This window comes from Elephas maximus, chromosome 10 (genome assembly GCF_024166365.1).
Source record: "Elephas maximus indicus isolate mEleMax1 chromosome 10, mEleMax1 primary haplotype, whole genome shotgun sequence".
In the NCBI taxonomy this organism is placed as follows: domain Eukaryota; kingdom Metazoa; phylum Chordata; class Mammalia; order Proboscidea; family Elephantidae; genus Elephas; species Elephas maximus.
The window spans coordinates 74,087,872-74,105,727 of record NC_064828.1 but is presented as its reverse complement, the minus strand read 5'-3'; the positions used below and the strand labels follow the sequence as shown (position 1 = coordinate 74,105,727).

The 17,856-nt window shown below is 40.9% G+C and overlaps 1 protein-coding gene across 1 annotated transcript in view; it reads right to left on the bottom strand.

Annotated features, from left to right (window-relative positions):
- The window catches only part of HIF1A (hypoxia inducible factor 1 subunit alpha), a 51,847-nt gene extending 46,547 nt beyond the window's left edge, over positions 1 to 5,300 (bottom strand). Inside the window, exon 1 of the mRNA XM_049899303.1 lies at positions 5,217 to 5,300. Within this exon, the coding sequence (XP_049755260.1) occupies positions 5,217 to 5,251 (35 nt within the window). The 5' untranslated portion in view covers positions 5,252 to 5,300. The remainder of the gene's footprint in view (positions 1 to 5,216) is intronic.
- Between the last annotated feature and the right edge of the window lie 12,556 nt (positions 5,301 to 17,856).

Genomic DNA, 17,856 nt, shown 5'->3' with positions numbered 1-17,856 from the left:
ATTAAAATATTATTTATAAAAATATGTAAATGTAGGAAATACGAATATGTTAAAAAGCAGGATTTTAAATAAACTATGATTTTAGCTAATAAACAGACACCCACATACACATATAAAAAGTATAAGGAAGAAATCTGTATAAGTCATCTGAGTCGTAGAATTTCAAGTACTTTTTTACCTTATACTTTTCTGTATTTTCTAAATTTTCCATAATTAGTATATATTGTTATGATTTTGAATCATAATAGTGGTGCAGTGGTCAAGAGCTACAGCTGCTAACCAAAAGGTTAGCAGTTCAAATCCACCAGCCGCTCCTTGGAAACCCTATGGGACAGTTCTCCTTTGTCCTGTGCGGTCGCTATGACTCAATGGCAAGGAGTTTGTTTCTTTTTGGTATTTACAAGGACATTCACTGCACCTTGTTTGTCGTAGCAATAAATTGGAAACATCCTAAATGCCCATCAATCAGGAATGATTACATAATTCATAGTACATGCAGACTGATCAATATGATGCAGTAAAGAGAACAAGGTCACTTTTGTACAAGCAAGGAAAGAGAACTAAGATATGATCTTAAAGGAAAAAGGATTAAATGAGATAATGTACGTAAAAACACTAAGAACCGCACAAAACAAATATGTGCATAAATATTTGCCTAGAAAATGTTCCATGAGGAGCACAGTAATCTAACCCAAATCTTTAACATTCATGTGTGATAAAAGTTTATTTAACCACCAAACACAATAAACTATTGGGAACTCTTCAGAAAAAAAAAATCAGTCAAGAGGCTAAGCCCCCTTAGCCTCCTACATAACACTCTTAACCACAAAATCTTAAATTATCCTAGAGTCCAGACACCATTAAAGCCACTAAGACAATGGAAGTTAACGGGTAAAAAGATGAGACAGCCTTCAAGCTGCCCAAGGAGTTTTACATTGGACCAGAGGAATGAGTTGCTATCAATCTAAAACAAGCTGATAGTTTAGGAAGCATGTTCATGTGGAAGAGCACACTAATACAGATTTCCTATAAATTGTGCCACAAAAATTAGACCAATAGTAGAGGCTTCAAGCTTTGCCCTGAGATGGAACCCAATGGTCTTAACTATGGAGAAATTCATAAGCAAAGGACAGCTTTTCTATCATGTAGGTTTGTATGCTTTACTGGGCCTCACCTTTAGCAAAGATTCGTATTTATAACATATTTATAAAATTGTCTACTAAATAACTTTGGCATCAAGGTAAAAAGTGTTTTAAGTTAAAGGCAATCCTAAAATTGCAGTGTCTTACAACACACACCTTGCTTAAATGAACTGTGCAGTTAGTGTATGTACTTGTGACTAGTCTCTAGAGTCCAGAGTATATTAATCTATCTGAGAACACAGAGGGGTAAGGAATTCCGAAGGGGCCTAGAGTAGAACAGATCAGATGCTCAATACGAATAATTGATGCTAGATGCCAACATAACCCAGGCACATACTGTTTTAACAAGAAAAAAAAATCTCTTTTAAGGTTCTGAATCCAATGTCAGTCTTTTAATTTTCAGCAGGTATAGGAAAGACGAGGAGCCCTGGTTGCACGATGGTTAAGCACTGGGCTGCTAACCGAAAGGTTGGTGATTTGAACCCACCAGCCACTAGGCAGGGGAAAGCCGTGGCAGTCTGCTCTGGTAAAGATTACAGTCTTGGAAAGCCTATGGACAGTTCTACTCTGTCCTATAGGGTCGCTGAGAATCAGAATTGACTCAATGGCAATGGGTTTTATGAGAAAGATGAATGAAGACACAGAAAAGAGAAACTGAAATAGTAGAAAGGGCTCGCAAAAAATGGTTTCAGTTTTCTGGAAGTTTAAACTTTAATGCACGACACTTATTTTCAAGCATACAAAGTGTTACTGAGACTCCTATGCCAGGCACTGGGAGAGGCGCTTTACAGGCATTACCGGATTTAATCTTCACAATGACCCGAGAAGGCTACTATCATTACTGTTATTTCCACAGAGGGGAACAGGCTCAGAGGGAGTCAGTAACTGGCCAAGCTCACACAGCTAACCAGTGAAAAGGCCGGAGCTCTAACTCGGACGATTTGACTTGAGATTCTTTGCCCTTAACCACCAGGCATTCTACCTCCTCAAAGAACAAGAAGAAAATGGAAGTAAAATTGTATCAAGAAAGACATTTCCTAAGCAAGAGCTTTTTGACTTTTTAATCGCCGAAGTTAAAGAAAGAAGCTAAAGTTTCCTCAGAAATTTTACTTTAATGATCCAATAATTGTTTGTTTTGGAAAACTATGAGGAAGTCTGACAGAACAATGAATCTCTTCACATTCCTTTGAAATCTAAAATCCTATATGCATGTGTTTTAAGTGCAGTTCCTGAACTAAGGAATCAACATAAAATGACCTATGTTAAACCTATTATAACCATATCCACTCTGTTCTGATTTCTTCCAATCCTTCAAATTTTTTTTCCTCCCTAAACCAATACTGCTTTAAAAAAGATAAATTTCCCCACTCCAACTCTGGATACTCATTTAAAATGGAAAAATCGCATGGAATCCTAGACTATTCCCCTTATCTCACTCCCAATACATATATGGGAAATTCCTGGCCCTCAATCCCTCAATTATCTTTAAGTTCTAAAATTGTTAGTTAGAAAAGAATTAAAAAAGGCATCTTTTACCAACATCTCAAAAGACCCCCGGTGGTGCAGTGGTTAAAAGTTTGGCAGTTCAAATCCACCAGCTGCTCTTTGGAAATCCTATGGGGCAGTTCTACTGTCCTATAGGGTTGGAATTGACTCCATGGCAATGGGTTTTTTTTTTTTTTTTTTTTTTTTGGTTTAAAAGGAATCCCTGGGTGGCCAAACCATTAAGCATTCAACTACTAGCCCAAAAAAGAGCCCTGGTGGTACAATGGTTAAGTGCTTGGCTGCTAACTGAAAGCTCAGCAGTTCGAATCCACCAGCTGCTCCATGGAAGATGTGGCTCCCATAAAGATTTACAGTCTTGGAAACCCTATGGGGCAGTCCTACTCTCGTATAGGGTCGCCATTAGTCGGAATCAACTTCACAGCAATGGGTTATCAGCTCACAGGTTGGAGGTCTGAACACACCCAGAGGTGTACTGGAAGACAGGCAGGTCTGGCTTAGATCTGCTTCTGAAAGGTCACAGCCTTGAAAACCCTGGAGCAGTTGTACACCATGAATCAGAATTGACTCGACTTCAACTAATAACAATAACAACAAAAGTTGCTCAGTTGCTACCACTTAAATGTTCAACTTAATTTTTCAATTACATTAAGAACCCTATGGGGCAGTTCTACTCTTGTATAGGGTCGCTATGAGATGGCCAATGCGTTTTTTGTTTATATAGAGAAATATGAATCAATCTGATCCAAGGTTGTTAAATCTGATTGATTAACCAATCTAAGGCTCAAAATGATATATATTTTTTAATTTTAAATGACAGATGGGAAAGAGGAAAATCTAAGAGTTCCTTTAAAATTGGAGGTGATGCACAGGAGCTAATTCATGTTAAAGTTGCTTATAATATTCTCAACTGATCAACTGCAAAAAAAAAATGAGTATAATATACCATACAAAAAGGAAGTGACTGGTGCATAACTTAATACATTTTATTAAGTAGGATTCAAAGTGTAATAAGGACAAAAAGTTGGCACTACCCAGAGGTAATCTGCCTTAGGTTTACAATGTAGCAGCCTCACCATTTCATCAAAAGCATGGTAATCACTTATGCAAAATTAACTGCAATTAATTCCTGGCAATTCTTGGAATTAAGTCTAGGCCTGTTCTGTTTGCCCACTTCTTGAATTTTATGAGTGCTTTCTCTGGTATATGCAAATTGAAAGGCTAACATTTCTATTTAAATAAGACCAAGATACGATATCGACAAAATAACAAGAATATAAACAAGTTTATCTTCCGTTGATACTGATTAGAAAAATTAATCTCTCCCAGAGCATTGGAAGGACTTAACCGTAAATCCAGGCCACTATCCACAAACTCTGAATCTTCAATTCCTTAAAATGATTTCCTCAAAGGTTACAATACCAAAGTGGACCAAATTGGGGGGGAGGGGCCTGGGATCACTTTTAATTCCGCTGGTTCATCCCCGTCGCAATTAATCCTTCTATAATGTACCCCTTGGACTCAAACTTCAAGTGGTGTTTTATAAACTTGCAGTAAGTTATAATAGTATGATTATTTACTTATGATGTATTTGAAGGTTCTCCTTTAATATACTTCAATTTCAGGACCATGAGGCAGGGTTTGGAAAAATTCGCAACATTTCAGTGCTGCATTTCATTTGCTCTGGTCACATTTTTATTTTCAATCCCCATAAAACTGTTCCTCTAAATTTAACTAGCCGCTACATTTTCAACTACCATATTTTCAAGAATGAATGAGGCATATATTCATTTCGAACGTCGGGCTCTCGTGACAAGTGATAGGAACACAGTATTTAATCCTGGTGTCCTTTTTAAAACGTTATTTCTTTGAATTCCCGTGGCTCCGACTCTCCGTCTAGGCAAGTTTTTCCAGGCGATTAAAACAAAACCTGCACGTGCAAAACTAAAAAGTTAGTATTTTAAGGCCGTGGCGGCAAATCCCTAATGCACAAAGGCAAAGACACCCCTGGCGTCCGGACTAGTGCGGGGCAAGATCACATTCCACCTACCCTAGCCCCTACGTCGGAAAGCCCCGGGCCCGAGCCCCCTGGGAAGTCAGGACCAGCGTGCAGGGCCCGCCCCGGGGCCGAGTTTTCAATGGAAGCCGAGAGGAGGGGGGCGGGAAGGAGCGGAAGCTCCGGGTGCAAACGGCGGCGACCGACCTGCGGTTTATTTCTCTTCCCGGGGTTTTCAGACTGGGCACAGTCTGTCCCAGCAGGGACAGAACGCCAGCGGGGTGCCTGAGGCGGGTAGGAAGGCGACGCCGCAGGCCCCGGCCGACAGGGACGGAGGCCGCGCAGGCAGGGCTCAGACCCCGGCCCCTGAAAGCACTTTCGATGTGTCTTCCACCCCCCACGACAAGATGGCGACGTGGACAGCGGGGGAGCCGACCGGCGAGGTGGGGGAAAGAGGGGAGGGGGAGAACAGGCAGAAACAAAAAGGCCGGCCCCCCAGGAAAGCTGAGGCCCGCCCGCGAGCGCGGGGCGGGGGCGCCGGTAGAGAACGGGGCCGGCGGAGGGAACGGGCTTACTTTTTCTTGTCGTTCGCGCCGCCGGCGCCCTCCATGGCGAATGGGTCCCCGCGATGCCTTCGCGGCCGGCGGCCCCCAGGCTCGCTCCGGCCTAAGCACTGGCGCCCTCCACACGCGGAGAGACAAGAGGCAGGTCCAGAGGCGGGGGCTGCGAGGCGGGAATTCCCTCCCAAATCCAGAGGCGGGAGGAGGAGGCGGCAACCGCGAAGGTCCAAGGCTGGCTCGGAAGAGCCCCTCCGCGGGTTGCTTGTCGGGGCCGGGCCCAATGCACTGGCCGAACAGGCGGCGAGGGCGATCCTCGCCTTCCCTCAGACCAGACGGCTCTGTGCTCTGAGGCGCAGGGGCAGCGGCAGGGGGCGGACAAGGGCGGAGGCGCGCTCGGGCTCGCGGGGAGGGGCGGGGCGGCGGGAGCGCGCCCGCCCGCGGAGCCCGCCGCGCGCTCTTGCAGGCCCGCCTCACCTGAGGGGGAGGCGGGTTCCTCGCGAACCAATGGCAAGCGGAGCAGGCGGCCAGTCCCCACCCCAGCCCACGTCGCTCTTAGCCAATCAGGCGGCGGTCATCTGGGCACAGCTGGGACAGGCTCCAGAGCTCACGTGCTCGTCTGTGTGCAGCTGCGGGGGAAAGAGAAAGGACCTGGGTGGAGGCTGAGCCCGAGTCTGGGGACTGTGCGCCTACTCCTAGATGGGGGAGTGGCTGGCTTTGGGAGGCAGTGCCGAAAAGGGATTTCGGTTGCAGAGTACCAACCCTGCATTACATTTCCTGCCTCTAGATGCAGTAATCTAAGTCTCCCGCTCTCTTTCCCTCCTGGGGCAGTGCTGGGCAGGGTTGCCGCCCAGCTTTTCTGAGTTTTCAGTTCAAAAAAAGCAGACTTTTGGCGTCGTGGCAGCAAGCCCCATGGTTTTTTTGCTCAGAAATGTTACAACGGGGTCTTTCTTTGCCAGGTTACCCAACCACGGGCCACGTCACCGCACTCTGCCTTGGAACCTAATGGAACTCTCGTCTTCCACTGTTTCTGCAGTGGAGTTTGATTACTAAGTAAATGCAAATAAAAATTTAAAACAAATCCTTCTTATTGTAAACTTCTCAAGGGAAGGAGTTAGCGTTGCGAGAAATCTTAACATCTGAAATTATTCAAAGCATTTACAAATAGGTGTAAGTAGTCTTAATAAATGAGACGTAAATCTGAGCTTCAGGGAAGGAATCGGAAAAAAGGTTTTAGACAGACTTTTGTTCTGGTTTCTTGCCTCATTAAAAGTGGAAGACAATCTTTAGATTGAGACTTACCGCCTTGAGTTGACTGCCCTGTGGACTAGACAGACAGAGACAGAAGGACTCGCCAAACCCTCACCTAGGGCGGGAGGCCACGGAACCCGAGTTAACTCCGTAGGGTGAGATCAGTATTGCTTCATTACTAACGTGATCTTGACAGCCACTGATTAAGAATCAGTTTTTGACTTTGAAAGCGTAAGTTTAACTTTGTCAGTCTTTTAAGGTAAAAAAGAATATATTTTGAACTCAGCAAATAAGGATTACATACATATTTCCACTTGACACTAGATTTTACTTCTCACCTTTGTCATATCAGCATATTGTTACTGTCTAGCTTTGGGTTATATATTAATTAATGTGGATATCTGTGGCGGATTTCAATTATGTTGGTTCATAAAAACAATGGTCTATATAAGATAGCATTAAACCGTTTTTAACTGGTCAGTAGATTTTTTTAAATTAGAGCCATAAAGATAAGGTTAAAGATTGATCTCAAATATCACTTTTGTTTTTCAGATCTACAAAGCCTAATGATACGTATTCTAGAAAAGAACCACGGAAAATGCCTGGAATGAGGAAAGGACTGAAAATAATTATTCATTTTTTAAATTGTGGAACGACTAACTCTGGATGTTATAAAACCTTTTAGTTTAATATTCCACAAAAGTAGTGTTAAGAACACTGGCTCCAGTGTTAAGAGTGGGCTTGAATATCTGACTTAACTAGGGAGTCATTTCACCTTTCTTGCTCAGTTTACTCATCTGTAAAATAGGGATAAGTGTCTGTGCCATGGAGCCCTGGTGGCACAGCGGTTAAGCATTCGGCTTCTGACCAAAAGGTCGGCAGTTTGAATCCACCAGCCACTCCTTGGAAACCCTATGGGGCAGTTCTACTTTGTCCTATAGGATCACCTGAGTTGCAGTCGACCTGATGACAATGAGTTTTCGGTCTGTGCCATAGAATTATGGGACGATTAAATGAGAACATAGGTGTAAAGCACTTAGAACAGTACCTGGCACTTAGTAAGCAATTGATAAATGCTAGCTGTTAGTATTGTTGTTGGTTTTGTTTTCATTATTATTACCCCCAAATTTGTGCCTCTGCTATCCAAGCATGTCAATTAGGTTCATATAAATTCACATATATCTTCTCTATTTCCAATCTGCAACTGCCCATGGTGTTCCCATCCTTGTATATGACCATGGCTATAGAAATCTTCAGTCGTTTTCTTTCTCATTATTCTTATAAGCTGTTCTCTCTGGCCAGCAATTAAAGCTGTAGTGTATAATGTCTGTGACATCAGAAGTTGAGTATTTTGTAAGAGCAAATCTAAGTCATTAAAAATTTTTTAATCATTTTAAAAGATTAAATAAGATCATCATTCAATCACCAAAAGATATTTTAACATATTCCCCAAAGTTCAATTTTCCTTTCCAAAATGTATAAACTATATTTTATGTGTGAATGTTTATGTATGTATGTATATACAAACATGAACATGGAAAGCAGTAGCATACACACACATATAGGAACATGGAAAACATTAATATTCAACCAACTAGCTTTCATGTAATTACAGAGGACCCTAACTGTATCCCTAATTCAATCAATCCTGTTAAATAACAGAATTCCAAAAAGCAAAATTTGCTGTGGGATAAAATTTTAAATCACTCCCTTTACAGCCACCTATTAATAAATGTATAGGTTATTACTATAAGTATGTTTAATCACTTTCTGATCTTTTTAAGTGTCCAAGGTTCATTTCAAGTCACTTCGCAGAACTTTTAAAGTGACTACAAGGTTACTTGCAAATGATTTAACCTGCATTTAGTAGAAAGTTGGGCAGAGATTGAGAAGCAAACGAGGTGAAACTTGAAATTTATATTAACCAGTTGTCGTGGAGTGACTCCTACTCATGGCAACCCCAGGTGTGTCAGAGTAGAACTGTGCTCCGTAGTGTTTTCAGTGGCTGATTTTTCAAATGTAGATCACCCAGCCTTTTCTTTAGAGGCGTCTCTGAGTGTACTCAAACCTGGACCAACCTTTCGGTTAGCAGTGGAGTACTTATCCTTGTGCACCCCCAGGGGCTCCGGAATTTATATTACTACTAAGTAATATAGAACATCTAGTCTTTTGAAAAGTGAAACATCAGATTCAGGTAATTTGAAGTGTATCAAACTATATAAGAAGATTTAGTGGCTAATGTGATTCTTGGCTTACTGTTACCCTTAGGTGGTGGTGGGTTCCCCCTCACCCTTTTATGTATTCTCTGGCAACAACAACAAAAAAGGGTACAATTTGGAAGAAAAGTGCTTAGAAGATAAAACCAAAAAATCTGTTGCCATCGAGTCGATTCCGACTCACAGTGACCCTAAAGGACAGAGTAGAACTGCCCCCATAGGGTTTCCAAGGAGCGCCTGGTGGTTTCGAACTGCCAACCTTTTGGTTAGCAGCTGTAGCTCTTGACCACTGTGCTGCCACTAGGGATCCGCTTAGAAGATAGCAGGCATTGCAAATCTTTTATTTATTTATTTTTTGTTTCAAGGATCAAAACAAAATAAATATGTATTTCGCCTCAGTTTATGAAGAATATGATAGACGACTGAAAATTTAACATTAGCACATTTCAATTATGATCAACATTTTTAGTACAATAAAAAAAAATGAATACCCTTCTGAAGTCAAGTTTTTGTATCTTGCCATAACTACATATGTGCATGGTTATGGATGTTATAGCATACATATTATGTTATGGAAATGCTATGCTATCCATATGTGGATATGTTAAGGATGTAGTTAAAAAACTCAAATACTGCAAATGAACAAATACAGAAAACTAAGTCTCCCTGATCTCCCTTGCCTCTTCCTCCTCTTTGAAGGTACCCACTGCTACAAATTGTTTATATATCTAACCAGAGATATCTTATTAGTATGCCAAAAGACCTATGTGTCCTATCATTTTTGCACAAATGATAGAATAGTATACGCTTTGTTTACGCACCGAATTTGTTTCTTGCAAAAAATTATCTGGTCATATATATCTGATATTTAAGATAATTTATAATAAAATAAACAGGTGTATAATGAAGTAGAATGCAAAACTGCACTAATTTTAAAATAAAATTAATGTTAACATTAATATTTATGAGCAAGGATCTTTTCAATTTTATTGCAAATATATTTAGGTTTCTCTAGGCAGGTTAGAAAAGAGAAGTTTAGCAGCTGGAAACTTCAGAAAGACAAAGTTTCAGACGTTGCTTTGGGTAAACCCCACATGTCAATGTCCTTATCTGTTGTGAAAGCTATCAACCAAAGAAATTACAAATAGAGAAAATTGCTTTCTACCTATATCCACTCTTCTAATCAGTTAAAAACATGATTTTTATTCTCCTTGTCCTGACTATTTGTAGATGACTACTCTAATTTTGCATATCCCACATCATTTTTCGGCTGCACAAACAGAACACTACATCTGTTCATTGTAAATAAATGACTAACAATTTCAAAATTTAGTTCAAACCAGGTTAGATTTACTTGATTTTTATGAAATTAAAGAGTGAAAAGTACACTATAAATTCATGAATTCTATAGTAGGAGTTTTAAGAATTCACCCACTAGATTTTGAGCACGTTATGATTGTGATATGAATTAATATAATTATTCTTTATTGGGGGCCAAAATTCAGATTTGATCACATATCCCTAGAGGAGACACATCTTCAAGTTTTATATACAGCCTGCTGAAGTTCTGCCAAAACACTGTCGAACAATAAGCCCTTGCTAGATGTTGAACCTTCCAGGACAATTTCTGTGCATCTCCATTCAACTTTGTTTCAATGTTACAAAGAAAATTTTATTTTCATATAATAATACAGGCAGTCAGGTGATGGAGGATAGGCAAGAGAATCTTAAAATAATTCTTAAGACAGAAGCGCTTACTTTTATAAGCTGTGTGATATAATCATTCTCTCCAAAATAACTGGTTTCTTTCAGGAAGAGAATACTACCAGAACATTAAAAATTGAATGAACATGGCACTTACAGGGCATTTTTCCTTTAGATGTTAATTACTACTACAAATTGTGTTTTTTTATCTTTGCATTTAAAAGCAACCATTTTTTAAATGAAAAACTGTAATAAAAATTAAAGCAAAAATGAAAGAAGGATCTTACATGGCCTAAAATTTATCCTAGCTTGGTTTTTTCTTTTTTTTCCATGTACACCAAGCCTCTGGCAACTCATATTTTCCAAATTTTGGGTGGATAATGTTTTCTCTTTGATTTTTTGTGAGTAACACAGAAACACTAGCTGTTTGGCTCTTATATTGGAAAACTTATAAAGTTTCCTTGGTTAAGTGTGTCAGAACTTGCCTATGAAGAACCAGAGGCACTCACAAGAACTTGATTAATTTTATACCAGGACTTGCAAAGACAGGTTAGCTATTCTCCTGTGTACATTTAAATTAAATTACATGGCTAAGGTCAGCAGCAACATGGGGAAAAAATGTGGCAGTCTGCTTCCGCAAAGATTCCAAACCAAACCCCTTTGCTGGTGGAGTCAATTTCGACTCATAGTGACACTATAGCCTTGGAAACCCTATGGGGTGTTTTAATGTATTCTGTAGGGTTGCTATGAGTTGGAATTGACTTGATGGCAATGGGTTTGAATTTTTGTTACCAAATAAGAGCCCTAGTGGTGCAGTGGTTAAGAGCAAGAGCGGCAAACCAATAAGTTGGTGGCTTGAATTCACCAGCTGCTCCTTGGGAACCCTGTGAAGCAGTTCTACTCTATCCTACAGGGTCACTATGAGTTGGAATCGACTGCACAGCAACGGGTTTTTTTGAAGTAAGTCAAAGATTCACTCAACTATCTTACTATCAAGAATCATGATACTAAGCATGTACTATAAAGTCACTGGAGCCCTGGTGGCACAGTTGTTAAGAGCTTGGCTGCTAACCAGAAGATTGGCAGTTCAAATCCACCAGCCACTCCTTGGAAACCCTGTGGGTCAGTTCTACTCTGTCCTGTAGGGTCACTGTGAATCAGAATCTACTTGATGGCAATGGTTTGATTCTGTTTTTGACAGGGTTGCTATGAGTTGGAATGGACTCGACGGGCAACGGGTTTGGTTTTTTGGTTTATGTGCCAAGGTTTGTCGTGGAACTTGGGAATTGCAGATGTTCTCAACCAACACTTTCTAGTCCTGACTACGTCTCCCTCCCTTACTTTCTGTCCACTCTTCTAGGATTGCAAGGACAAAAGGAAGGCCATCCAGAGAGTTGTTAAAAGTTTTTGTATTTAGATAGATAAGCACCTGGACTTGTGAACTGTCACCTCTGTACCTCCTACATGGCCAGGCAGAAAGAACACTTCTGCTCCTTGCTCCTTGGGCACTCTGCAAGCTGTATTCCAGATCCTGTTAGCAGGATCTATGGCAACTAGAATCAGGGACAAGAGTTTGCCTCAAGGTCTTATTACTACTGGCACTTCATTGATACTTTCTGTTGCATCAAGACAAATCCTAGAGCTTGACTATCCTAGAACTTGTGATAAGAAACAGCTGAGAAGATTATGTGATGGGGAAATAGTAGTCCATCTTAAAACAGTATCATATTGATGTGGCAGCGAATGCATGGATATGCATACATACATACATATATATATATATATATATATGAAACCCTGGTGGCATAGTGTTTAAGTGTTACAGCTGCAAACCTGAGGGTCGGTCATTGGAGTCCACCAGGCACTCCTTGGAAACTCTATAGGGCAGTTCTACTCTGTCCTATAGGGTCACTATGAGTCGGAATCGACTCGATGGCACTAGGTTTGGTTTTGGTATATATATATATATAAGATGCTGTCAAGTCAATTCCTACTCATAGGGACTCTATGGGACAGATTAGACCTGCCCCATAGGGTTCCCAAGGAGCAGCTGGTGGATTCAAACTGTTGACCTTTTGGTTAGCAACCGTAACACTTAACCACTACGCCACCAAGGTTTCCATATATATGTATTTTTTTCCCCAAACACGTTGAACACACACAAAATGGGTTAGATATTCTATTATATGTAAATTATACCTCAATAAAATTGATTAAAAAATGACACTGTCATAAAGAGGCTGGCCACATGGCTAATAACCTGATCACTGTACCATTCTTCTAATTTCTGGCCCTTCCCTTGGTCTGATCCCCACAGACTACATTTCAATTATCAATTAGTTGATCACCTCGATTTTATTCACACCCTAGCTTTTGGTTGTTCATCTTGGCTCTGTTCATTGGCTCCTGAATCTCAGGTTCATTTTTCGGGGCTTTACGCACTCTGTTCCCACAGCTCCGACCAGAGGAAATACAGCAGCTGGTTGCCAGCTGGCATGAAGGAGGATAAAAAAAAAAAAAAAAAACAGAATTAATTCTCTCTGCTCAAAATGTGGAGGGAAAATGAAATGGCCAGACACAGATGTTAAAAGTTACTCCTCCTTGCTCTTTCCTGTTCCAACCAAGGGCTGTTTCATGTATAGAGAATGAATGACACCAAGGGTATTAGCAAATTATATGTGTTATGAAGTATGGGGCAGATACCTGAGACATATGGCTGGTTCTCATATTGCATGTGGGCATGCACAGATATATTCATAAATGACATAAGGACTCCGAAACTGCCTCTAGAAAACCTGAAGCTTAAATGTTAGCCGAATGTGGAGAAAAATTGTTCCAATAGAGTTTTCCGGCTAAGAAACACACTGCCAAGGAGATTATTAGCTGTGTGTCCTATAATTTTGAGTGAATAGGTTACTTTTCTTTTAATACATACTTTTATATCCCAGTATTTCAGTAGACTATAAGCTCTGTTATGACAGTGATTTGTCTGTCTTGTTAAGCACTATACCTGTCATGCCTAGAATACAGCCTAGCACAGAAAAGGAGCTCAATAAATATTACCTTGTTGAGCTCCTAAAAACTGGGTTCCATGAATACCGGTGTGTGAAAGCTCCGGAAATTAGGAATAAATACCATATAGTTTACCTGGAGTTCTGGTGAATAAGCATGTTGGACAACTGTTCATATGAAATAATCTCTGAAAATAGAAAATTAATGTCTTTGAGAAGACTCTTCTGTGATGCGGCGAAATGAGTAATACGTTTGGAGTCAGGAGTCTTGGGTTCCTGACCTGTTCTACGACCTAGGTAACTTTTCTTTCTTTGGTTCTCAGTTTCCTCATCTGGAAAAGAAGGAATTTAAGCAACATAATCTCCAGAGTCCCTTCTAGCTTTAAAATTTTATGACAAAGTTCCTCTAATACAACTGATCTCATATAAACCTTAGAGGAATAAGACTGAGAAACACAGAGTAAATACCATAGCTTAATAGGTGGACAATTATAATCAAAGTCCAAAATTTTTGTTAAACATTACAAAAACAAGAATCCTACACATTTGAATAGTACTTTTAATATTTTCAAAGCACTTTCACATTTGTCACCTTATTGGATTTTCAGTCACCTTGTGAAACTACTTCATACAATGTGCTAAGGAATAGGTCAATGGCATGAGATTACACAGAAAATTAGTGATAGAGCTGAGACTATCTAAATCTCCAGGATCCTAGTTTTAGTTTTTTTCCCTTCTAAACTGTTGTTTTTTGTTCTCGTTATTTAACAGTAAAATCCTTTATATTTACTTTGGGAATGTAATACAGCACCCTATTTTGGCCAAAATTGAGATTCTAATATGCTTAATGGCAGAGACAGGCAATTTCCTTTCCATTCCAATTCTATCAGACTAAGACTAGGAAGAAAGGCCTGACAATCTACTTCTGAAAAATTAGTCAGTGAAAGCCCAGTCTGATCCCGCTGTGCATGGGAATGCCATGAATCAGGGTGGACTCCATGGCAGCTAACAACAACTACAACCCCATTTATTTGCATGGATTGTTTTGATTTATGCAGATGCTAATAAGCCTTCTGGGAAAATAAATGGAATAGCATCAATTATTGGGTCTCAGACATATACACCAACCCAAACTCACTGCCGTTGAGTTAATTTGGACTCATACTGACCCGGTAGGAGAGGGTACAACTGCCCCATAGGGTTTTCAAGGCTGTAAATCTTTACAGAAGCAGATAGCCACATCTTGCTCTTGCAGAGTGGCTGGTAGGTTAGAACTGCTGACCTTATGGTTAGCAGCAGAGCGCTTTAACCACTGCATCAGCAGGACTCCTCAGACATACATAAACCAGAAAAACCAAACCCAATGCCGTCGATTCGATTCACAGCACCAATATAGGACAGAGTAGACCAGCCCCATAGGGTTTCCAAGGAGCAGCTGGTGGATTCAAATTGACGACTTTTTGGTTAACAGCCATAGCTCCTAACTGCTATGCCGCCAGGCTCCAGACATTTGTAAACACCTATAAATTATGAAGACTTCAATGGGAGCAAATTAAAAAAATGAAAAAAGAAAAAGCTGAGTCTCAAAGACAATTGATCCTACAGCGAAAAATCCTGGTATGCATTAGATTTAACAACAAAAGCTAACAAACTGAAAAGAACAGTTCTGGGTTGATTGCTTCGAGTTTGAGAAGTTTTGGTTAGGACTCTCCAAAATAGCATAATACAGTAATACAGAGGGGAGAAATGTTTTCCCTTTCCACTTTGCAGCTCACTGCTGAACTATTACAAAGCAACAAAGGTTGAAAGCGCTGGTGGGAGGAGCTATTGACAAGTATCTGTACCTGGTGTAGAATATCAGCATGGCAGAGGCAAACATTTCAGCAGATCTCCAGCTGGCATTAACTGCAGCAGAGCTCCAGCACAGCAGAATAGTTGGGAAAGTGAATGACCTGGACTAATTAGTTAATGCATGTGAGACACTCCCCTGGGACTCTCAGAAATACTTTGGGGGAATTTGTTCTGCTTTTTTAAAGAGGTGGGGATATCTACTAGCAAAATACCATGCAGGGTTATAAGACAATGAGCATTTTTTCTGGATTTTGGGTCTTCTTAAGACTTGCCGCTCATGATGGTTAATTTTATATTTCTTGGCTAGTTTATAAGGTGCCCTAGTTGTGCAGGGTTTAAGCAGTAGGCTGCTAACCACAAGGTTGGTGGCTCGAACCCACCAGTCATTCCATGGGAGAAAGATGTGGTAGTCTGCTTCCTTGGCACATCTACCATGGCCTCCACCAGACTGAGTCCAGTACAACTAGATGGTGCCTGGCTACCACCACTGACTGCTCTGACAAGGATCACAATAGAGGGTACCAGACAGAGCTGGGGAAAAATGTACAACAAAATTCTGACTCAAAAAGAAAGGCCAGTGTTGCTAGCCTGACAGAGACTGGAGAAACCCTGAGAGTATGGCTACCGGACACCCTATCAGCTAGTAAGGAGGTCACTCCTGAGGTTCACCCTTCAGCCAAACAGTGAACAGACCCAAGGAACAAAACAAGACTAAAAGATCATACCAGCCCTGGGGCAGGGAATGGAAGGCAGGAGGGGACAGGAAAGCTGGTAATAGGGAACCCAGGGTTGAGAAGGGAGAGTAGTGACATGTCATGGGGTTGTTAACCAATGTCATACAACAATGTGTGTATTAACTGCTTGATGAGAAACTGTTCTGTAAACCTTCATCTAAAAAAAAAAAATCAAGCCTTGGAAACCCTATGAGGCAGATCTACTCTGTTTTACAGGGTCATTATGAGTTGGAATCAACTCGACAGCAGGAGGTTTGGGGCTTGGCTAGGCAATGTGGCTCAAATGTCTTTGAGATTCAGATTAGTGGTCAAATACTAGTCTATACTCTGCTATGAAGTAGTTACATGTGATTAAATCAGGCCTTAAGAAAAGCAGATTACCCTCCATAATGTGGGTGGCCTTGCCCAATCAGTTGAAGGCCTTAATAGCAATAGGGGAGCTTTTCCTGGGGTATATTCTGCCTCCAGACTACAAATAGACGTTTTGCCAGAACACTTTGGCTAATTTTTTTTTTTTCCTTAATTTAAGGCTTATAGGTTTGTTACTCATTCTTATAAAATGAGCTTTTTCACTTTTTTGTAATTTGCTCCCATTGGGTTCTTCATAATTTATAGGTGCTTGCATGTATCTGAGGAGTCCTGGTGTGCAGTGGTTAAAGTGCTCATAATTCTCGACAATAAAGAAATCAATTTACAGAAGAGATTGGCCTAAACCCAGTCTGACTGCAATAATATTTTGCTCTGTTTACATTGGCTATCACTGAAGGTCACATGCACTGGAATGGCGTCTTTGCCCAGGGGAATTTTATGGCATGCTAAGTGGAAGCTATGTTAATTCAAGAAATGCTCTGAATTCCCCTTAAGAAAATATCTTAAAAACACTGCTCCATGTGGCTGTCTAGGATACTCCAGAAGTCTTACCTCTTCTGGAGCAAGAAAGAATGAAGAAAACTAAAGACACAAGGGAAAGATTAGTCCAAAGGACTAATGGACCACATCTACCATGGCCTCCATCAGACTGAGTCCAGCACAACTAGATGGTGCCTGGCTACCACCACTGACTGCTCTGACAGGGGTCACAGTAGAGGGCCCCAGACAGAGCTGGAGGAAAATGTTGAACAAAATTCTAACTCAAAAGAAAGACCAGACTTGCTGACCTGACAGACACTAGAGAAACCCTGAGAGGATGGCCCCTGCGACACCCTTTCAGCTCAGTACTAAGGTCACTCCTGAGGTTCACCCTTCAGCCAAAGATAGGACAGGCCCATAAAAGAAAACAAGACTAAAGGGGCACACCAGCCCTGGGGCAAGGACTAGAAGGCAGGAGGGGACAGGAGAGCTGGTAATAGGGAAAACAAGTTTGAGAAGGGAGAGTGCTGACACGTCATGAAGTTGTTGACCAGTATCATAGAACAATATGCGTACTAACTGTTTAATGAGAAACTAGTTCGTTCTGTAAACCTTCATCTAAAAATTCAATTAAAAAAATAAAATTACAAATTTAGATCTAAAAACAAAAACAAAACACTGCTCCGAGACCAAGTATCCAGTACATTGCATAGGTGTATGAAAGGCCCCTCAAATGGGTTAATCACAAGAGTTGAGATCCATAGGTTGTAGTCCAAGCACTTTGGTTTACAGATGCAAATAGTGAAAAGATACAGAGGTTACCTGCCTAAGGTAAACAGAAGCCAAAACTCATTACCGATGAGTTGATTCCTACTCATAGCAACCCTATAGGACAGAGTGGAACTGCCCCACGGGGTTTTCAAGAAGCAGCTGGTGGATTTGAACTGCCAACCTTTTGGTTAGCAGCCAAGCCAGCAGCCAAGCCCTTAACCACTGTACCACCGGAACAGTACAAACTCTTATCAGTCAGAAGTCTCTGTCA